Below are 23,542 nucleotides of genomic sequence, written 5' to 3'. Positions count from 1 at the left end.
ATCTTCACAGGGAGGAATTTTTTTCCAATATCCATCTAACCTTGCCCTCTGGCAGTTTTAAGCCATTCCCCCTTGTCCTGTCCCTCCAGGCCCTTGTCCAAAATCTCTCTCCAGCTCTCCTGGAGCCTCTTTAGGCACTGGAAGGGGCTTTAAGGTTTTCCCAGATCCTTCTCTTCTCCAGGCTGAGCACCCCCAGCTCTCTCGGCCCTTCTCAGTAGCAGAGGGGCTCCAGCCCTTTCATTGTCTGTGTGGAACGCTGAATTCAAATAATTCTTGTCTTTCCCCCAACTCAGTATTTTCTTGTAAGCCAAATTGCTCTGGTAAGAACCCTTGACTTACAAACTGTTCTACAGAAAGGAAACACACAGCTGCTGTTCTAACACAGTTATTAAAGGTGACCTACATTTCACTCTATTTCGGTATTAATTAGCAATCTTCTATTCAGCCTTCCTACCTTTCTTCATTAGCATGGGTAGGCAGAACCTTCTCTGACAAAGCTGCCAACAAGTCCTAAAACTGTTTTTGTTGATAAAAACCCATCACAAACCAGGAAACTGACTTGTCATGGGGCATAAAACAAGCATCATATGATGCTAATTTTCCCTCTGCCACAAATGACTTAGAAGTCTGTTGTGTTACTCTATTACTCCTCGAGGTGAAGGACTTCATTGCAAGAATGTTTGCTATTAAGTTAGCGATTTTGGAAAGCTAGAAATCTGTATCCCAGACTTGCTTTTTCATAATTTCATAAAATAGGTAGCAAGAATGTAGGGAATGCAATTTGTTTTTTTATAAAGCTTCTTGTTCAGTTGGGAGCTGACAGCAGCAGCCAAATTGACTGAGGAAAAATGAGTTAGGAGAAATTGAAGCTGAGGAATACAGACTGTGTGCTGAGTTTTACAAAAGATTCTCTGCTTACAAAGTGGTTCTGTTTTGCTTTTCAGAGGAGAAATGAACAGTTTTTGTCATAGAGAAGCACATGAGAATAAGCTCAGAAAAGTTTTGCATGACTACTTGGGTGAAACCAAAAGTCATTAAGCACCTGGAGGCATTTACTGAAAAGAAATACCAAAATGCACATGGTGTGGTGGTTTGCTGGTATATGAGCGAAATAGTCATTCCACTACACTGGGTCAGCATCTGCAATAAAAGGAGAGGTGCAGTTATTTAGAAAGGGTGAGAGAAAATGCATGCAAGGTAAATAGGGAACATGGTGTGAGTGCAGAGTGGGCTTGATGAGGTGTAGGGAGGGATGACCAACAACCTGAGAGGAGACAAAGTCTCCAAAGAATGTTTTTCTGCTCGGACTTGATCCCAACCCTCAAACTGAATGACAGCTCAGCCCACAGAGCCAGCAAAGCCAGGGGACAGCAGAGACCTGTAACCAGCTGTGAGAGCCTGGGAGGGTGTTGTGACAAACACGTGTAGCAGCTTTCCCTCAGCACGTGGTTTGGGCTGCTCTTGGCTCAGACAGGGGCTGGGTAGATCCTTTCTCAGTCATTGCTGATTCCCTGGCATAAGTGAGCCACAGGACAGCTTCCCTGCCCGTGTAGGTGTGGTCACTGGGGCTGAGGGCACTGCCAGCCCTGGCTGTCGTGTTTCAAACAATATTTTCTTCAATGTACTGCCTGCCACATTTGTTTGATGCCTCCCAGTCGTGGACAGGTATCAGTAACTCCTTATTAATCTTTTCCCACCTCACAACATTCTTCCTCTGCTCCTTCTTTAGAATGAAGTTTTCATGCTGTTTGTCTGCCTCAGACAGATGCACTCATTTTTTGTCACTGCAAGCAAGGCTATGTTTTAGGATGTGAGTTCTGGGCAGCTCTTGTCTGAGAATTTTGTACACCTTAAAACAGTAGTTCAGGAACTACCACTTGTGCCTTGGTGTTTGGTAACAGTGCAAGACCTTCCTGAGTGAAAGCAGGGCACAGCCCCCCTCCTGCTGCCAGAGGGTGCTCATGCCTGGGGGCAGATGCTGGAGCAGCAACCACTGGCACTGGGTGCTGCTTCTCTGAAGGATCTCCAGATTGCTTAAAAGAAGGAATTAATTATTTGCTAAAGCTAGAGGCTGGATTGTGGTTGGGACAGATGCTTAAGAGAATGTAAACAAGCTCAGCTCAATACAGAAACTGATGGGAAAAGAAGGGTGAAATCAAATGAGGAAATAATCAAACACATGAAGAGAAGAACTGGGAACAAAGGAAATCGAGACAGGGTGAGCAAAGTGCTGTGAGTCTGAGAAAGTTTTTGGTGATAAGGCCTGAGATTGGTGGCAGGGAACTGTGGGGATGTGACAGGAGGGCTGGGACACTGGGGCAAGGCAGGCTATGGGGACAGGACAGAGGGACACAGGCAAAGGTAGAGCCAAGGAGTCTGTTCCCATCAGAAAGCACATTGACCTTGGAGAGCCTTCCTGCCTCCTCAACATGTACTTGGGAAACCCAGCAACAATTTATGTGTCTGTCCTTGTGCATTAGGGACTATCTAGGCACAGATTAACTATTAAACCACACAGGGAGCTCCTGTTTGCACTGCTGCTATTCCAGTTAGAGAGCACTACAGGGGTCTGGGACTCATACTCCTGTTACACTTGAGTTTCCTTGTGGTGGAATTAGTAATTTCAGCTTCTGGGTTTGAGGCCACTAAATTAAATGCATTATTTTTTTCAAGTAAAAAGAAATAAATTAGAAAGTACTAAAAATGCCAAAGTTAATGTTTGTAGCTGCAGTTGTCATTTGAAGCTTTTGTGTATATTTGTGGTGATACTCACTTTAACAATAGCACAGTCTCGTGCTGCTGTTGAAAGCTTGGACTCATTTCTTATTGTCTAGGGATGCATCAGGGATGTGTAGGGAGGGAAACTGTACATAGATAGGTTCTGTTCACTTGTTGCAGAAACAGGAAAATTGTAAAATGGGGACTGTGGGGAAGACAGTCTCATGAATGCTGTTTGGAGAATTGGGTTGTGTCTCTTCTTGCCTGTGATTTTATTAATTGATTCTGGGCAAGTGACTTGCACAAACTTTCCTTGGGTGGTCACTGGTGATGCAGTCTTGGGCTCTGGCTGACTCATCTGAGACATTCAGAAGTGTTGAGGACTCACAGGTGCAGCAAAAGTCAGCAGGCACTGTGCTTTGAACACTCTGTGCTGTGCAACATTAACTACTCTGAAAAGCCAAGTCTCAGTCAACTGCAGACTTACAAATCAAACTCCAGAATGTAAAGTGTATCCTTAAATCCTGAAACAGAGCTGAGATCTGTTCACATCAAGTTTGCTTCACCACTGTTACTTAACCTGTACCATACCCTGTATCTGGTGAGGTTGACAGAAATAGATTTGAATGAGCCAGGTAAAGCTGGGTAGGATGTACCTGAATGAGAAATGAGGCCCATTTCTTTAAATGCTGATGCAATTGCTCCAGACAGTAAAGAGGCTGCCAGTCCCTGAAGGAAGAGTGCAGATTAGGCACCCATGTTTGGTGAGATAATAACCACAGCTTTGTGTATGGCCAGCTGAGCAGAGCAAACTGGGATGGCAGCCCTTCCACCAGCATCTAGGCTTGGCCTAAGGTTAGTTTTAGTCACTTGTTCTACACAGGTTTAGTATTTTCAGTTTTGATAGCTAAATTGGTGGCTGATGTTTTTGTAGGTATGGGTAGTACATAATTACTATTAGAATAGTGCAGAATTATTACTCTTAGGAAAAATTCTAGAGTTCAAGCACAGGAAAAATGTAATGTTGGTTTTCTCCTGGTTCTGACAAAATGAACACAAACCTAATTTTCTGCAAGATGATCACTTTGTAATGTAATGTTCTACTTGTTCTACCTTTAATGAATGGTTTCCTGACAAATTTAATGTCATGAGGGTACCACTGTGCTGGGCAGTGTTGCAGACCTGTAGGCAGACAAGTGTTCTGTGTCTGTTGCTTCAGGAATTGTCTCAGGAAGAAATTACCTTTTCTGTTCTTCAGTACCTGCAGGAATGTGCATTTCAGGCCAGCTGTGAATCTTTAGGAAGCTTTTGTGATTTGCAGATGGTGATGAACAATTTCTAGGCATTTAAGTTACTGGTATATTCAAAATTAATTTTCCTTCAATTAAAATCAAGTCAGAAAAGCTATTATAGAAAGATTGAGCAACAGTAACTATTCATTATAATAAGAATATTTTTTTGTTATATAAATCATAAATTAACTACACGACAACATTTTAGTGTTTATTAACAATTGGCTTTGAAGTTCTCACTTTCATAAAGGCAGGAGATTTTCCTCTTATCAAGAATATGTGTGTAGAAACTGTAAACTTCATGGATAAAGGAATCACAGTTTTTCATTTAACATTGTTCTTTCTCCTGAAAGAAAATTATAATAATTTTCCTAGGCTTCCAGTAAATACTGCAGCTGAAGCCAGCACAGTATTTTTGAACAGTGCAGTAAATGCTCCATAATTGCCTCTGGTGGCAAGTTCTCTGGCTGGGGAACCAGATTGGCTCTTGTATTGAATCATATAATACAATTTTCATTCACTGCTGTAAATTGGCTCTGGACAGCCTCTCATGTCTAACCTGACTACTATTTTCTGGATCTCACCAGGCAAACTGTGTCTTGCATTTCACAGAAGTTCATTTTGTTGGGCCAAAAATATGTAGAAAAATTTTTTCTTGAGTTCAAAACACAGAAATAATAAAGAAATAATAAATAAAATATTTTAGATTGATTGTCAGTGGAGAAAATATAAGGAAAATTATAAGAATACAGGTGTCTTCTGTGCTGAGACAAATTAAGGAAAACAGAAAGCTGCATTTCACATTTTTAGAAACAAGCAGCAACAGCAGGGAGTTTCTGCTGCAAGATCAAGGCAGATTTCTCACATCTTTACTTTTATATCTGAAGTTGTGTAACTAATGTTATCTGCAGGCACAAGAAGATGGGTTTGCTTTGATAAATCTAGATTTCATACACATGGTAATTTTCATTTCAGCCATATCAATTTTTACTTTCTTCACTGCTTTTTATAATTGGGAGATTTCTTTTAGAAAAAAAGTTACATACAGGTTAATTTACTCAGGCAAACTCTGTAGGAATAAACTGAAAAGGATTGTAGGGTTGAGACTGTTCTGATTTTTTAGTTTGGTTTAGGTTTTTGGGGGATGTGTGTCTGTAGCCTCTTTTTCCCAGGGACATCACTTCAGTCCAGTATAAACATAAATTAATAATTACTAATAAAAGTGAATGGTATAACTAAAAAGGCATATATCTTTCATCTAATACAAATTTCACTGCAAAGCTCCTGTGTTGCCAAGCAAAATAAAGAGATTGCAATATATATAATGACTATAATCATTCTTAAAGCTGATTATGAAGAGGAAAAACAATTACAGAAAATAAAATAGAGAGCATAAAATCACAACTTTGACATAAAATATACTAATCAGATTCTTTTACTGGATGAAATACTAATTATCTTTTGAGTAACACATGTTCTGTTTATTTTGCTTTAAAAGACTGTGAAAATAAGAAAGGATTTGAGGAATGTCTATTGTCAAATGACAGAATCTGTTGAGAAAATATTACAGGTGGCAGAATTTCAACTACCAGAAAGCTACTTAATTTTCCTGCTAATTTCTGATGTTCTGCCTTTTCCTTGTCAGTATTGTAAATGTGCAGTAAAAACAGATGCTACAGAATGTACACAGCTCTTAACAATAAGTTAGATTAGAGATTTAAAAATAACTTTTTATCTTTTCTGTCCGCTTACTTCAATTTTCACTAAGTCTAAAAGAATAGTTTTGTGTTCTAACATGACAAATAAAATGCAAATCAGCTTGAAGTTCTCAGATCCCTAAGCATTGTGAGAAAATGTGGGAAGTGATCTGGGCTGGAAGTTTCTTGAAATAATTGGAAGCCAATAGAGGGTGGCCAGGACTGAGCTCCTTAAGCAATAATTAAATAGCAATGTGATGGGTTAGGGGTTAGTCTTTCTGGGACTGCTTCACTTCTCAGTTAAGCAAATATTCTGGGTCTGACCTGTTCAAAACTATTCCTACAGGTTTATATTTATCAGATTCAACCACTGGGGAATGATTGCTTTCACACAGGTCCTAGAGAAACTCTGTCTCCCTTCAGGGAAAAAAAAACAACTCACAAAAAAACCACACCAAAAAAAATACAACAGAATAACAGTGAAAAGTGCTGAGCAGAGATCTGAGTTAGGGTGAGGCTCAGAGCAGATGCTGTGCTGTGGAAGTGAATACCTGAACTCTGTGCAGCACCCTTGGGATGGTCTCTTTGGAGCCTTCTGAACTCAAGTCACTGGGTGTCAAGGTGTGGGATCCACATCTCTGCTGTTCACTGCAGCACAACATCTCAGAAACATCAACACTCATGAACTCATGTGCTGGTTGAATGAGGTATGGACCTGAAGGATCCTGGGAATTGCCAAATCTCTCTAATTTAAGGACTCTGTTTCCTGCATTTGTGTTCACAGCCACAGCCAGGCCTGCACAGAGGTAAAATTCTCCCTGCAAACCCTGATCCCAAGTCCACATGACCCAATAAAGTCTGGGAGCCAGTAAAGATGGGAGGTTACCTGTCTAGTCTAGAATCAGGGCAGGAGGCATTAGTAGTTTGTATTCTACCCCCAAAACAGCTCCTGATTAACCTTGAACATCCTCAAAGGTGATGGCTCAGGGGAGCTCACCTGGTTTTACATCTGGGCACGACCCAGGAGCAGTTCCTGAAGTTGTGGGATTGCAGTGGGAGGGAGCTCAGGGGGAGCCAGCACCCTCATCCTGGGATAAAGAAAAGAAAATATATGAATGAGACTGGCAGGGACATTACAATGAAAGGTGATGAGAAGGGCCAAAAATTCCCTCCACGAATGTGGAGTATCACAGTGGTAAATGGAGAAAACTTTGAGGTTTGGCAGAACAGTGTTTCATTCTGGTGTTAATGTGGTTAGAGAGACATTGGTGTTTTGTCAAAAGATGTTTTGTGAAATGCCAGTCTGTGGATTTCTCTGGTGTTTCCTGTTTGTCTGTGCTATATTTAATGCAAAATTAACATGCAACAACAGAGGGGATGGATTTCTCACATTCTCAGTGTGGCTGCCATCACAAATTCAGTGGTTACCAGGTGATACCTGAGCAGCTGGTCAGCTACACAGCTGAAACTAAATTCACTGCAGTGTGTCAGAAGATCCAATGTCACTGCTTTTAGAATAACACCATGGTATCAGGGAACATATCAAAACATCTCTTTTCATTCTGAAAGATGTCTTTTGGTGAGCAGACTTATCCGTGTAACTTCCTAGGTAGATACACATTGACAAGTCACTTTGCTGTTGATAGGATTTTGTGTCTTGAAGATCTGCCCTTGGGTGAGTTGTTACAAAGCAGTCCTGTCTCAACAGCTAGAACCTGAAAATCAACACTAAAGGGAATATGAAGGGAAACTCCAGTTGTCACCTTGTATTAATACAGGTAGATGGTTTACTGGCTCTCAGCTCTCCATTTCCTAAGGCAGACTCCATAAGAGGGATTTATAATGCATATTATTAATTTTATTTGGAAGTCATTTAGGTGCTGCAATGAAAGGTGCAGTATAAAAGTCTGGGAGGACCGTGTGTGTTTAGGGGTTTTATAGTGATGGTAGGGTCTGGCTGGGGTGGAGAGAGAAGGCTTTAACTGTTAAAACAAGCAGCAAGCATAGACATCTAAAATCCTCCATATCCTGCAATCCCAAAGCACTTTGTTTCCTACCTGGGGACTGAGGGGTGAGAGGCACAAAAAGCTTTTCCCTGGGATTTTGGTCCATGAGCACTTTCTGAAGCAGCAGGACTGCAGGTTTTGGCCTTGCACTGTGGCTGTTTCATGTTTTGCTGCTGGATGAGCTGCAAGTCCTGACTGTGTGACTGCAGGGCAGGATTCCTCCTTTCTCTCCCAACCAGGGCACCTCCTCTCTGGGGCTCTTGTTGGGTAAGTACTTCAGTGCAGCTACCCAAACCTGTTGTGCATGGTAGGAATGAAGCTTGTATTGCAGATGAAGAGGCAAGAAAGGCAGGGATCAGATCCAGCTTATATCTGTAGTAAGACACCGTGTATGATGGTGATTTATCTAGTATGATTTATTCACCTTGAATACTGAAAATACACCTGTGGACTCTTCTTCACCAGAGACCAAAATGCACGATAAGATATGAGAGCCCAAATTACGCAATAAATGTAAAATAATGGTCCAAGTAGGTTTTTATAATCCAGTTGTTTCAGTCCCTGGATCGATTGTTGTGTTCCCTAGAAATTTCCTCCTTCCTGATACAAATTGTTCTCCCCAGCCCTGGGTTTTGTCACCATGGTAGATGTGAATGCTCCTTTTTTCCCCAGCCAGTTCCCTGCAAATCCCTGCTTATAGGGCAGGAGGAGAGCGAGGTTTTTGTCCTTCCCAGCACCCTTCACACAGGCTGTGTTCATCCTGCCAGGCACGAGTGTGCCACAGGTTTGTGCTGCTCTGCTGCGCTCACGCTTTCCCCCTCTCACAGGTGGCTTTGGCTCGTGGCTGTTTGGCTCCTGGCAGCCCAGGGGATGCCAGCCCAGCAGAGCCCCGGACCCAGGGCACAGTCGGGCTCATCCACTCACTCTCTGCCTGCCCCATGCACAGGGACATTTGTGACACAGCTCAGGCAGGAGCTCGTGGCACTGTTAATAGAGCATGGCTGTCTCATTTGTGGGCTCTATTCATCTGACAGCTGAGAATTATCAGTACTGATGCTTCACTCCCTCTTTTTCTCCAAGGTAGTGATTTGTCTATGTTATGGGTAGGTAAGCTTGACAAAACATTGCACATTAGCAGCCGAGACAGTGTTTGAAATGGGAAAATTGCTGGCAAACTGCTCCGTTAGAGACCCAAATAACAAATTCTTTCTTTCCCTCAATGAAGGGGAGATAGTTAAGGCCCAAATTAATACGTCTATCTCCCCAACTCTGCAGGGGGAATCACTCTTCAAGACGAATGGCTTCATCACTCCTGAGTGTGAGCTGGCTCTGCTAAGTCCCTGTTAGGCAGAGTTTTTTATCCTTTGTGTTTTGCCGTCCTGGGCGTGAGCAATACAGGCGCCACAGGAGGAGGTGATGAAAAGATTTGCACCTCAGTGAACTTTGAGATGGATTAGCATGGGAATTTGAGTGCTTATTCTTTACCCTGGGATAGTTTTTCATCTTTAACTGCATGGTTTCCCCTTGTTTGTTTTGTTCTGGTTTTTCTCTGATATGTTTACTTTTTGTTCTCATTGCTGCAAAGTCATTTAAAAAAAAGTGGGAAGAAGGAAGACTTTATCCTGTCTAGCATCATGTTATTACAAGAAAAAATGGATCTGAATCCAGTGGGCCCTCATACTTTCCGATCTCTGATGATATATTAGAGAAGAGAAAGGAAATTGTTCCTGTCCTTTGATGTTGTTGTCAAAGCCTTTAAAATAAAGCTGGGAGAGGCAGACAGAGCATTGCTGTGTGTGGGGAGGGGGAGATGTGCTGCTGTTCATCTCAGCACTCAGCTGGCAGCAGGGGACAAGGCATGGCCACAAGGGGAGCAAAGCAGGAGCAAAAACCACTGGGAGTTTGAACACGGCCAATTCTCTTTATCAGTTCTGTGAATTCCGCTTGGTGAGGCTCTTAAATAGATCTGAGTATAAAATACCACAGGAGAATCAAGAAAAATTTTATTGAGTTGTAAGAAACCTTTAATGGGAGAGGGGGTAGTAGTTTAAATTATCAAAGTTTAGCCCTTTAGGACTTTGTGTCTTGTACAGATTTCTCAAATGTGTTGTAAAATTATTTTATAGTATATTCTGGTAATACCCCCAAAAAATGAACTCCCAGATGTTGCTTTGCACTAGCACAGATGGTTTTATGGTGTATGACAGCACTCCATAGTATAGGGATAGGCCATAAAAAACACAGTTTCCCAAAGGTCATGTTCTAGGTAACCTAGGGTAATCTTCTCTGAAATAAAATGTGGCTGTAAAATTTACACTTTTTCACTTTTTGGAGGAAAAAAGGACAACATTAGGTAAGAATACTGCTTTTCCCTTCATTTCAAAGATGGCATCTCTAGCAGTTTCCCATTACATGGTTTCTACTCAGGACTTCATCCTCTGAAATTGCCAACACCCCTTCTTGGCAGAACCTAGAATTTCTTGAGATTTTTAATTGTCACTGTACCCCACGTGTCATGTATGAGCTAAATAAGGTGAAAGAGTAAAGTCCTAATACAAACAAGGTGTTTTCTGTTATTTTACCTGTGAAACTGCATTGTGTTTTTCAGGCTATTCTGCCATTCTATAACATGCATATAGGTAAAAATTAAATAGAAGTCAGATTAATATTTCATTCTGTTAAAGCACAGGCTTATTTAATTTATTTAGTGCTCTGCTTGGTTGGAGCCCACTTGCCAACACACCCTGATGAGAGCCCTTGGTGCTCCTCTGGTGCCATCTGCAAGGTGGAGTGCACTGAGCAGAATGTGTCACGAGCATTCTTTAGTCCTTCATTTGCAAAGGGCTTCGTGGAATAAAAAAATGTCAGGTGCTGCGGTGGAAATACAACAGCAGATGACAAGAGCCTTGTCCATCTATTTCTGTACAGGCCATCTGCTCCAGATTTTGTAGGAAAGGGTGAAGAGTTCACTAGGTAGCTTCAGAAGGCAACTCTCAAATAACTCCTGTTTCTGTCTTCCTCTCCACTTTTTCTAGAAATTTCCTTTTTTTAATTTAATTTTTTATTACTCGGGACCTGTTGCTATTCCAGTTTTTGGATATTTTTTCCACCCTGTGAGGGAAGAAAACTGTGTATATTTCCACCTTTGAGTCACTAAAATTGCCTTGGAATTTTGCTCGTAAAAAGCCACACGTTTCCCCCCATCCCTGTATTTGGGTTTCCCTGTAAGGACTGCATGCTCCCCTGGTGTGCAGGATGGGTGAGCCCCCAGTTTCCATCCCCAGGGCCAGGAAATCGGGCAGGCATGACCCTCTTTTGTTCCTAGAAGTGCCTGCACAGAAACACTTGGGAGGAGTTAAACACCCGGCTGGCAAGCTGACAAAAAGCCTTTATGGGAAGAGTGTGTGCTGCTAATTCTGGTGACAAACACCCAACAATAGTGGCGTGCTGGAGCTCACAGCAATTTGCATTTCACTGTGGACTTGCCAGAAATGAAGCGTGTTATATTTAGACCAACTGGAAGGGAAATCTCAGACACGAATTCGAATCACAAAACAAGGAATAGAATTAACTCTGATCACAAATAGACGGCTACAGATATAAAAGAGAGCGAGCACATTGGCTGTACAGGCTGACTGTGCAAATATCAAAATATTTGTACTTAAATAGCTTCTTAGAGTATAAATGAGCTGGCAAATTACCTTATTTTCAAGGAGTTTTTTTTCTTTTGCTTATGAAAGCACAGATCACCAGAGGGATAGAGAGCTTACACATTTTCTCTCTACTATTCCCTAGTACTTTACAAACCTTGATTTACTTCCCCCTTCTCCCATTTCACTTTATTGTCATTTCTGGTTCTAAAGTTTTTTTCCTCCCCTCTGCATTGCTGCAGCAACTGGAAATGACTGGAGTGCCTCATTCCATCATTCCAATATGTTTTTGGATTTCAATTCGAAGCCATTTTCAACCGCAGATTTTTTATTATTTAAACTGTTGCTTTTTAGGACACTTCAGGGAAAAAAATCCACAACATTTCAATAATAAGTAAGAACAAGGTAAACCCACATTTTGGTCTCAGTCCCAGGTCATAGAAGTTTAGCTGCCATGGTCAGTAGAATTTGTTGCTTGAGGATCCATTTTTACGTTTCTAATGGAGATGAACATTTAAAGTTCGTTTGAGGAGAAGCCATTCCTTTTAGCAGGACTTTAGGGAACTTGCTGAAAAATACTTGAAAGTACTACTGGGAAGGAGCAGAAATTAATCTCAGTGGTTGCTGCATGTGGTGTCTTAAAGCTGCTTACATTTTATGTTAGTGATACATGCATTTATGGTACTTCATAAAGAATACTTCTTTCAAGCCAAATCTTAGAAATAAAAGCAGCAGACTTTTCATGCAGTCTGGACCATATTTTAGAAAAACTTAAATATTTGGTACTTGGAATAGGAAGATGCAGTTATCTTTTTTTTTTACCCTTTTAACATAAAATGCTCCCCACCCTCTTAAAAACCTGAATTCATCTTGCAGTGAATTCAGTTTGATTTCTAGCATGTTCCCACAGGTTATTCGTTCTGAATTGGTCTGACTGTGTTATTAATCTGTTTACTAAACTGTCACAGCCTAGCCCAGCTGTCAGTTTTAACAGCTATATGCTATTTACAACAGTTAGTCAAGGAAAGCATCTGTATTTTCTATTTTCTACCTTAACTTTAAAATATGCCTACTAGTCTTTATTACTTCCACAAGCCTTAACAGTGTAATTTCCTTAGCTTGTGACATTTTTTTCTAGACCAATTTAAGAATCAAAGAGATTATTTTATTTTTCCAAGTAGTTTTCTCAGTATTTTCTCTATTTAGCTGACTTAAAAATAAAAACTTGTTTTGCATACAACCCTGTAAAATTGCTTTGTATTTATATAAAATGTACTATCATATTTAACGTGATTCCTCTCTTACAGCTGTGTAGTTAACTTGTATATTGCTTTGTTTGTTTGCAGACGTTTGGAACAAAACCTCATCAAAATCATTCCCCCTGGAGCTTTCACCCAGTACAAGAAGCTTAAGAGAATGTAAGTTTTAATAAGACCAACATGCAAGAGCAATCATGAATCTTCTCGCTTCAAGTTCTGTATCTTCATTTTAGAAACATATTGGCAATTCTGTGTTGAAATCACTGGGGATTGCACAAATCATCTCTTCAGAGTGTTAGCAACAATGGAATTTGGTTCAGGATGCCTAACAGTGCATGAAATCCTTAATAATGCTTAATTTCACTTCCCGTTATAAACGATGTGATTTAATTAGTTGTTAGTCTGTTCAAACTTCAAATCTGCTTCCTCAGAAAAGATTTCAAGTTCCGTTTCTCTTCTCATCCGTTCTGTGCCTGTTTGCAGCCCGTCAGGGTGGCTGACCCCAGTTACAGCAGCAGTCCCGTTCTTGCAGAGCACTGAGGAGTTCTTTGTAGTGCCTTTGATGTCCTGATGTTGAAATGGTTTGACTGTTTACAAGAAAACAAAGAAACCTGCTGGAGCTTGTTTTCTCTGTCGCTTAATCACCAGTAGATACCCAGATAATTCTTCCTTTTATTACCTCTTGTGTTTTCTCTTTGGATTAAATAAATAATAATAATCCTGATGTGCAGCAGTGCTGTCATGCAGATAATACGGGGCATTCCCCCAGTCAGGTTTTTCTTTCATTTTTGACTGATGTGTGAGAGGTGATGTGACAGTTCCATGATGACAGAAATCAAATAAAACAAGTTACCCCTGCTTCCCCACGGTATGGAGATACTGATGTTGCCACTGGAGCAGTAACTTCCAGAAGTCATTCAGGCTTTGTAGATCAGTGCTCATGCTGCTGAAAAAGTGCCTTTGCAGTTCTTCTCTGATGTGAACAATACTGGAATTAAGACACTGTCAGCTCATTCACAGAACACACTGGATTATCAGATAGCTTTGGGAAACTGAAGTGAGCTTGCACCATACTGTTTATTTAAGGGCAAAATTGCTGTTTTCCAGTCCCAGCCTGGCAAGTTCCTAGAGCTGAAGAGCTGTAAATACGGATCTTAATATTTAACAGGTCAAATCATCAATCTTTGACGGTCTCTGTTCTTCTGTCTCACTTTCAATATAGCTGTATGTATTTTTAAAGAAGTACTGTATTGGATAGTAAGATGGTAATTTTAGTGATAATGATGGATCCCTCTTCAGTGACCTAGATTGTAACTTTTTTAATATTAAAATCACTACACAGTTCTTTCTAAGGTATGACTAAATTTAGATTTTTGCAGTGTTTTACTGTCTTTTCATTGATTGGTGAACTCTAGTTTTATGGAAGTTGACCAAAAACTATTCTTTAATGTGGATACCTGCCCTATGCAATGTAGCACTTGCTATGTGAAATGATTAATGTTAGAATTTCAGAGCAGAATTTCATTAGCAAGTGGTGCTAACAGCTTTTTGGGGTATAATTGGCATACTCATTGAGATCTGAACTCATCATGAAATAATAAGTTATTATGTCAGATGATCTGTGCCAAAACTTAGTTAACATGACAGGGTCTCTTGGGAGAATTATGGACAGGTATTTGGGCTGCAGAATGTCCCATAACAAGCCTGATGTTTTGCCATTTGTTTATTCACCTTTCTCCTTGTTAGAGTTTAGTTCCTGGTGAACAGTGAGGCTCTGGATTGAGTAACAGTTCTGATATATACAGTTTTATTGAGGACATTTTTTTCAGTATTTTAAGAGATTATTGACACCATCTTTTCAAGATTCCCAGTCCTATTAACACAAAAATATACTTTGATGAAAAGATTATATCCTAAAACGAAAAAATCATCCATCCTTTTCCGTTAGAGGAAGGATAAGTTCAATATCACTGAAGTTTTGTTAGCCTTTCTTCATTTCTGTCACTTTGATTTCAATGAGTAGTCCCATACTAGGAAGATTATCAATTTAATTAATGGATACCCTACTGGGGGTACAAATGAAGAACATTAATATAATTGTTGTTATTGTTACTATTAATTACTATAGTAATATTTTATATAATTCAGAGGATAGTATTAGCATAACCCTTTAAATTTTACTGTATTTTTCTTCTTCTGGTGAATAAATATGCAGGAAAGTTAGTGATAATAGTCCTCATTTGCAATTCTGTACTCTCTGTATTTTGATTCTTTACTGAGTATTTCCTGCAAGATAATGAAGTTTCCTTTCCTTAACTAATTGGATAACTGAGATTAATTATTAAATTAGATCCACTTGTCCGACATAATCTTGATATGACTTGATATTATTAGGTCAAGATGATAGCAAAAAATGTATATTAATTCAAGTGTTACACGTGCATATAGCTGCAGTTTGCTGTCTAGAATGTCTCTTCAACAACTTCCAGGATGGGAGAGTTATTTTGGTGATCAAGTTTAGTAAAGGAGCTGAAACCTATTTTGTCTTGGGCTTAACCATAATTTCCCACATCTCCTGTCTCTGCTCTTCTTAGGCTTTTAACTTAAATGTTTGTAGAGCAAGAGTAAGAGGAATAACAAGTACAGGAATAACTTCCAAGGATGTGGTTGCACCTCTCTAGCTCTGATGCTTGTAGTGGCATTTCATGTTGTTACAGTAATTTTACCACATTTTAGCAGAAAACACATTGAGACTCCACAGACTGCCCAGTAGCTCTGTGGAGTTGTGACATTTTTAAGCAGCTTCTACAAACTAAACCATATATGACATGGATTTTGCTGAGTACTCTTGGCAAATGAGAGCAGTCCATTTTATGTGTTGGAGATAATCAAGTAATCTGTTTTTAATAATGTTGGTCAACAAAGGGAGTATTCAACCAATGCTATTATTAGTTTTGCATTTGGTTGCATCTAAAAATAAATCTGTTTTGTTTCAAAACCTTTTACAGTGAAGAGATTTAAGCCATATAGTCATGTGTTACTCAGCAACTTTGCTCCCCTGGTGCAAAGTCAAAACCAATTTATGTCCCCAACTGGTGAGTGAGCACAGCCACTCTGCAAGGTGTGTGCAAAGAGATTTCTGTCAGAGGTGCAGGGAGGGAGTGTGAGGGGACTGATGTCATCCCTGCCTGAGTGGAATCCTGATAATTTTATTACATTTCCAGTTGAAGAGGCACACTTCTCCTGAGTGGTTCTGAGATACCCTAAACTAAGAAAATAAGCCTTATGTCATCTAAATTGTCTTAGTTTTGCAGCTTAAAAAAGCCTCTCTCTGTCTTGATGTAAATGAAAGAGAGAATAGGACAATCTCACCAAAGCAGGCCAAACAAAGAAAACAAAAATACAAGAACAAAATTGAATCTCTTTCTCTCAGTCAAGTCAGAAGGAGATGGAACCTCCTTATCCGACAGCAGTGGAACTTGGGCTCTAATGGAAAGGAAATAATGTGTCTAATTATCTTCTAATGCTGATTGTAGTGCATCTGCATGAAGTGAGAGAGTGCTGTTGCCCAGCATGGCATTTCTGCACGTTCAGGCACCATTAGTTATACACTCATTAACGTCCGGACATGGGGGAGAGGGAGGATGGAAAGGTTGAGATGTAGCAAATCACTGAAACAGTGCTGAAATGCTTCTCTCAAAAACTAGATGCCCCTTTTCAGATGCTTGGCATTGTTCAGCAAAGTCACCTTTTCCCGTGATTTTGGTAGATTTTAATACATTCCTCAATAAATAGATGGGACTGATCCACTTCATACTTCTGCTTACTAGAGAAGAAGCAACAGTCAGTCTAAACAAGATTCACAAAAACCTGAATAAAAATAAAAAGTTCCTGCTTTCGTAGTGAAAAGTTGAGCTGCTGTAAGTTGAGCTGCAAAACTGAAACTTTCCAGGAATCCTGTCCTGCTAGGCACGGTGTTGTAACAGAAAACATCAGTAGATTGCAGAACAATTTTTTATGAGCTTTAAAAAAGATACAAGCCTTAGAAAAATTACCAAAACACCAAACAAAAACATCCCACTTAACATGGCTAGGTTTGACAAGAGTTTGAGGACCTCATTAAAATTTTAGCCAACATAATTTGTAGATCAAAACATGTATAGAATGGAAAACCTCCTTACTCTCTGCTTAGTAAGTTCTCATTCAAGCAGTGTTTTATTTAGAGTCTACTTGTATCCATAGCATGTGCCCCAGTGGAAATAGCAGTGAAGAGGTGCATGAAATACTGCATTGCTTCAGCTATCAGTGCAGAGATTTGTTACTACTTTTACAAGCTGCTATCAGCTGTCAGGGAGGGCAGTGAGGTGGCTGAAGGTTGTGTCCCAGCTCAGCACCTGGTTGAAGTGATGGACAGAAATCTGGATGACAGTGACAGTCACAATGAGACACCCAGCTCTGAGCACCTGGGTGCCAGGTGTAGTAAATTTGGCTCCTTGTATAAAGTGACAGTAGCACGGTTTGTATTTGTGTTCTTGGCTGGTTGTGGTTCAAATTGAACAGTACTTTCCAAACCAGGAGCACACTTCACTTTACAAATACAGCAGGCAATACTGAATCCCACTCACACCACAGCCAAAAGGGTGGGACCTTGCTGGGCTCCCTGACAGGGTCTGCAGCACACTGGGGGACCCCACAGTGGCTTCAGAGCTCCACAGTTCCCATGCAGACGCTTGAAGGCTTCCTGCAGTGTCTGAACTTCAGCACGTCAAGGCTGAGTGGATTTTGTGCTTGTTTTTCCTGGGCCATTAAAGCCCAGACCTCAGTGGAGCAGTGCTGAGCTCCCTGCTTTGGGGTCAGGGGCTGGGCTCTCTGCATGATCCTGTCTGTTGTTACAAAGGTGCCTTCCCTGCCTGCATTCAGATGCTCAGACCACCTTTATGCTTTGTCATGGGCTGCTCTTTGTCCTTGAGGGCCACCCACAGGGTCGCAGTGCCATCTCCAGCATTAATGGCTTTGGGATGGTTTTATCAGCATCACTTGGTTTTGCTCTTTATAAAAACCTTTTTTTAATATCTGTAAAATAAAAGACCTTATTAAGAAAGGTGGTCTCTATTGAGGCTGTGGCCTGTCATACTGACTGATGTTTTCTGATCCTTCCTGGGAATTTGCCTACCTCTGTCATTACATAGTTCATCATTTCTCTGAGATTATATGATCATTTACTTCTGTTTTTGTATCAAGTGTGTTCTTCCAGTAAGATACAGCCAAAATATTTTCATTAGATTCCTGTTTACTAACATTTTTTAAATCCTTCTTTCTTTTCACAGAGACATCAGCAAGAATCAAATAACTGACATTGCACCTGATGCATTCAAAGGCTTGAAATCTCTCATTTCTCTGTAAGTAGAAAATAGAACTGAATGGGCTTTTGGGGAGAGCTTGCATGTAAGAGGAATAAAAATGATAATGTGCTGTCTGGGGGAACATATGTTTCTGTGTGCAACTGCCAGCTTGTGTGAAGCATCTGATCTTTTGTAAATGAAAAATTTTGTAAATGAAAAATGAAGTTTAGAAAGGAGGACTGTCTACAAGTCTCTCATAAGGCTGCTGACTTCTGCTATTCTTCAAATCAGTGCATTATTCAATCTACTGTACACATGCACCTGCAGGCTGCTCCATGCACCCCTACTCCTCATGGCACACCAAAACCTCACCTTAGCTCAGACGTGATTGGTGGTGTTACTCAGGAAAGAGTTGGGGAAATACTTCCATACTGGATTTTTCTTCTATAGTAAAGAAATTACACTCTCTTGAGAGTTTTCTGGTTTATTTGGATTTTTGTGGTGTGGAGTTTTTTTGGTTGTTTTTTGTTTGGGTTGTTATGTTGGTTTTTTTGGTGGTGGTGGTGGGTTTTGGTGTGTCTTATTTTCTTCAAACTAGTTAGGGAAGGACCTAATAATAAGAAAATGTTTATATGCCTTAGCTGTAATTAATGCTTTATTAAGCTGGAAGGGGACTAAGATATGATTTCATACAGAAGATGAAAGGAAGGTAGGATCTCTTGACAGCCATTTGTTCCTCTTTATAGAACACAGAAAACTGATTTAGCACCAAGTTGAATTTACATGCAGCTGTATTTCAGCCTAGGTACCCACAGCACTATTAAAACAGTCAAGCTTTTAATGGGTAAAAAGGGCAATACAAGGTCAGAAGCTGCATATTGAGGATAAATTAGAATAGAGTGGTAGAAAGCCCCATGCTGGGAAAAGAGGGAAGCACAACTTGAATGATATTTACCTGAATTAATTTTAAGAACAGTATGGAAACAATTATCTCATTAATATTCATATAACCCATCTTGGTTTTTAAAAACTGTAGTTTGTTTCTACAAGCTGCCACAATTTAATTTTCTGAATACTGGATAATTCTGAGAAACTGAGTAACTTTTTTACTAGAAGAATATCAGAAAGTAAGTACTAAACTTACATGTTTCAGTAAACCTCTTAGCCAGAATGCAGAAGTATTGGCCCTTTTTTTGTGCCCTGAATCCAGCTGGGAGAATGCCAGAAATCTATATTAAGTGTTGCTGGTGTTTGTTGAATAGTTCAGGCGGTGTTATTCAACATGCTGTGGAAATGGTCAAATCCCTCACTGCTGTCTGGAAACAATTCAGCAAGAGAGTGGCATTTACTGAATGCTACAGTTTTGGCTTAGTATGAAACTACTGCTGATGCTGCAGTGCTGCAGCTTCTGGCAAACCTGGTCCTGGCAGTGAGCTGGACGGGCAAGACATTTCCACTGGGCTTGAGTTCCCAAGGCAGAACTTACTCAGCTTTAGTACAGTTAATTCAGATACCCCCAGGTGGCCTCTGGAGTGTGGACAAAACACATTAGAGTGGACAGAGAGGAAATGAGAATATAAACTGGGCAGGAGTTTATAGTGCTTTGACTTGCAGACAGAAGCAAGTGACATGACTCTGTATTCTCTCCAGTTATCCAAGGCATCAGATACTTTAAATGGTATTTGAATATGTTTATATCCAAGTGGGTAAAACAGTGCTTAAGTTAATGCCAGTAGGTTGTAGCAGGGAGATGAGAGGCCACAGAGCAAAGGCTGTAGCAAGGGAACTGCCTCTGAGTGATTCCTTTGTTCCATGTTTGCCTCAGTTTCCCTCCCCACAAAGCTGTACCACACAGTTTCTCCTCTCCTTGGCAGCCTTGTTTCTAGGACAGTATCAACTCCAGTCTTGAAATTATCAGCCTCCTACTCCAGGGTCAGTTGTCCCCTGTAGTTTTACTTTCTTTTGAAAGGTTTTGCCCCTGCTGCTCATTGCAGGTAAGTCTTACAAACGTTTTCCCTATAGATGACAAGCCGTGGTTATTTCCCTCATCTTTCAGGATCTGTCACCCAGACATGGCAGGTTCCTCCCTGTAGTTCTTTCAGTTTCTGAGCCCTTGATATCTTTATGGAGCAAGACTATGTGCTGCTCTGCAGAATGTGAGTTTCTCTGAAGAAAGCTTCCCCAGGATTCTCCCCCTCAGAAGCAGAGGATCTTCTTTAGTCTGAACTTTGCCACAGCCACCAGCCCAGCTCAGTCAGGCCCAGAAGGACAAGTGCCAGCCCTCCCAATGACACTGCCAAAGGAGAAAGAACAAGGAGGCAGATGTGAAGTGAGACAGTGGCTTACCAGTGTGTTCCCTCTTAGCAGCTCAGTCTTTTTGGTGCCCAAGGCCCCAGTAACTTTACTCAGCTGTGTACCCTGAAGGAGCACTGTTCTGCATACCAGGAACAACTCTCACTGTTCCTGCACCTCGGTCAGATGTGACTGGTGTGTACATTTTAATGAGACATCGAGGTTTAAGCTCTGCACAGAGCAGCTGGACTTTTCAGCTAGTCGAGTTCCAACCAGAAGAAAGGAGGGGAGAGTATTAATGTAAAAATGAGAGTAAGCAACTTGCTTTCCATTAAAAATGAAGTGCTGCTGGACGACCTAATATCCTTGCACTTTTTTTGTTTGTTTTTATTCCCATTTTGTGCTCCTCCCTCTGCTCCCTGCTTGCATGCAATCACAGTGCTCCCTATGGGTCTGGAGAGCCAGAGTGCTCCTCTGGAAGGCAGCCAACGTTGTTAGTCTGCCTGCCTAATGCAGGCCTATATTTAGTGGCTTCTACTCTGCTTTCTTCTGAAGTCAACTTGGCTTGGTGTTGCCAGGCAGAAATGCTGCTCAGAGTACTCTGTCTGTTGTACTTGTGTTGAGATGGTAGAAGGAATAGTGTACTGCAGTTTTCAAAACATGGGAATGTTTATAACAGAAGCTGTTTCCTCTAAAATGTATAAAACTTAAATCTTTTAAAAGTGCTAAGTGATCCATGTGCTAGCAGGTCATAAGTTTTTATTTTAAGTGTATATATTTTTCTCTAACAAGGAATTTACCTATGGGAGTCAAACAGAACACAAAATGATTATGCTTGAAGGCAGCCATTTCTACCTTGGTTTTCTCTGCATTTAGCAAAAGAAAGCAAGTTTGTTCCTGTGGGGTATTCAAGGCTTCTCCATTCCCTACATGCAGGAAAAAATAAGTTATTTTCTCAATGCACATTTTTCAATGGGATTTTGTTCCCTGTTCACATTATTCTTTGGAACAAGAAATTTCTACTTAGAAACATTTGGGGATGCACATAACCTCTTTTGTTCCTGGTTGTTACAGAATAAGGAACTAGAACCATTATGCTTTCTTTTTGCTGCTTCTTCCTGGCTTTTCCTTTTCTTCTTGTTCTGCTGGAAGAATTAGTCTTGCCATGCAATACTTCCTTCATATGAGAGCAAATAGTACCCTTGCATTGAGAAGTGTGGGAAAATTGGTTGGTTGCAAAGGAAGGTATTATCTGAGTTTGAAGGAAAAGTTTGAGAAACACTCTGTTTGTAGTGCCTGGTGTTTGTGTTCCATGGTTAGCAGGGCCTCTGCAGGAGTTGGAGTGGTTAATAACAGCCCAGAGCAGGGGGGACAATAGAAATAGTTTCATGTTTCAAGATTGCTGCACACACTTTCTAAAGTAAATTAGTTTTTCATTTAATTAACTCAGAATCTGTCTGGTATCAGCAAGAGAATTGTATCAGCATTTGGTTATTGTTAATAGTATCAAAGATAAATGTAATTCTTGGGGTCAGTGAACGTCCCACAAATACAGGTTGGAAGGCCATATCCAGACTGTCTGGGGACATTTTATGAGATATGACAAAATAGTCTAAGCCTTCAGTGTGTTAAACTGCATGAATAAGTTTTAAACCATTGCAGAGGGAGAATTCCTTTGGTTTTGCTCATATACTGAATTAAGCTAGTGAACACTTTTTTCAAAAGCTTAGATCAGTCTGGGCACAAAGACAAGAGACAGCTTAGGTTTTGACATAGCAGTCCCATTTAGACCATCATCTCCTGGGTGATGATGTATGGGGTGTCATTCATGGTGATTTGAAATCTGCAATAAAACACTGCCTATTGCAATAGCTGACAAACTTATTTTAAGGTTACAAATTGCTTTGGATAGTTTTACTGTGATTTATTTAGCTTAGCCTGTTTTGAAGAAATATGAAATAGTGCAGGGGGAAAAAAATTACATGTCTAAGTTTCTTTTAGATATTATAAATTTATTGCTGTTTTTATCCCTATCAATTCGTCCTTTTCTGAAAACCTGAATTCATGTTGAGCCTGTGCCGTTGTACGTAGCTTGGGAAATACAATTCTTCCTAGCAAGAATTGGTTTCACAGTCTGAAAGAAAGTTAAAAGCATTCTGAGGACTGAAAAAGACATTGCATAAAGTCACAATTTGACACTTCGGTAAGAATGTTTCAGCCCAGCCAAAATAAAGGAACACTTAGCTGGAAACCATATGGTCCAAAGTAGGGGATTCTGTGCTAAGTTTTCTTACCTCAAAAAACTCTGTGTCATCTTCAAGGAAAAAAATCTCTGTATTCTGTGATCTGGCTTAATGAAGCAGCTAAATTGCAACTACATTTGCAAGCAAGGAAGCCGAGGAGCAGAGACATAAAATAAAGAACACAGCAATTACTGTTTCACACCCTTCAAAGGTGGCATGTTAAACTAAAGTGCATCTGAAAGGACATGTATTGGTAAAGTCAATGCAAATTTCCTCATTTTAAAATGGTGCAAGAGATCAGAAGGGATAGAGACTGTGAAGTATCAGTGTAAATTTCATGTTTTAAGACTCTTCTACCAAAAGTTTGGTCCATCATTGATTATATTCCCACCCAGCATGCTTGTGGCTAGGTGTGCTTGCTGTGCATTCTTTGTGTGATGTGTCCCAGAATTGCACATCAATCTATGCAGTGACTGTTTTCACTGTTTAATCTTTATTTTAGAATATCCTGGGTTAAACAGCAAAACTTGAAATTTAGTAGTAACAATTAATTATTTAATTGGAGATTTAATATCGGTCTTGGGATAGATACATTGTTACAGGACTGTTAAAATGTGATGCTAGAATCAGGCTGAAGAAACAAACGCCTCATTTGTGTTTTATATTTGTGTAACTTCTTGTTGCAGGTCCATAATGACTCTTTAGGGTGCTGCTCCCAGGGATTTCCAATGCTTGCAGTGCTGCCAGGGGTCTGTGATATTTATCAGACTCGTGGCTGACTTGCTTTCCTAAAGATGAGAAACCAATGAAGAATCAGGAGCCCCCACAAAAAAATCTTATTAATTTTTTTGGTGTTCTAATAAATGTTCTAATTCACTGATTCGCTGTCTATTGGCAGCAATTACTGAGCTTTTTTTTTTGTTACATGTTTAGTGTATTTTTAATTTTAAAAATACTTTGGGTCTAAAATTTGAGGTGCTTTGGGATAGAAGAAGGGTTGTGTTCCTGGGCCAAGCTTGCACATTAGCCAGGACACCTGCATG

At 40.3% G+C, this 23,542-nt stretch overlaps 1 protein-coding gene across 3 annotated transcripts in view; it reads left to right on the top strand.

The window, feature by feature from the left end:
* SLIT3 (slit guidance ligand 3) overlaps nt 1-23,542 on the top strand; it is a 465,006-nt gene that overhangs the window by 301,178 nt on the left and 140,286 nt on the right. For all 3 annotated transcript variants that reach the window (XM_088173839.1, XM_088173838.1, XM_088173840.1), the window contains 2 exons: nt 12,710-12,781; nt 17,950-18,021. In XM_088173839.1, coding sequence (XP_088029965.1) covers nt 12,710-12,781; nt 17,950-18,021 — 144 coding nt within the window. The remainder of the gene's footprint in view (nt 1-12,709; nt 12,782-17,949; nt 18,022-23,542) is intronic.

The sequence above is a fragment of the Sturnus vulgaris genome, chromosome 15, assembly GCF_052056855.1.
Source record: "Sturnus vulgaris isolate bStuVul1 chromosome 15, bStuVul1.hap1, whole genome shotgun sequence".
In the NCBI taxonomy this organism is placed as follows: domain Eukaryota; kingdom Metazoa; phylum Chordata; class Aves; order Passeriformes; family Sturnidae; genus Sturnus; species Sturnus vulgaris.
Note: the sequence above shows the minus strand (reverse complement) of the source record. Positions and strands in the feature narration are given on the sequence as shown.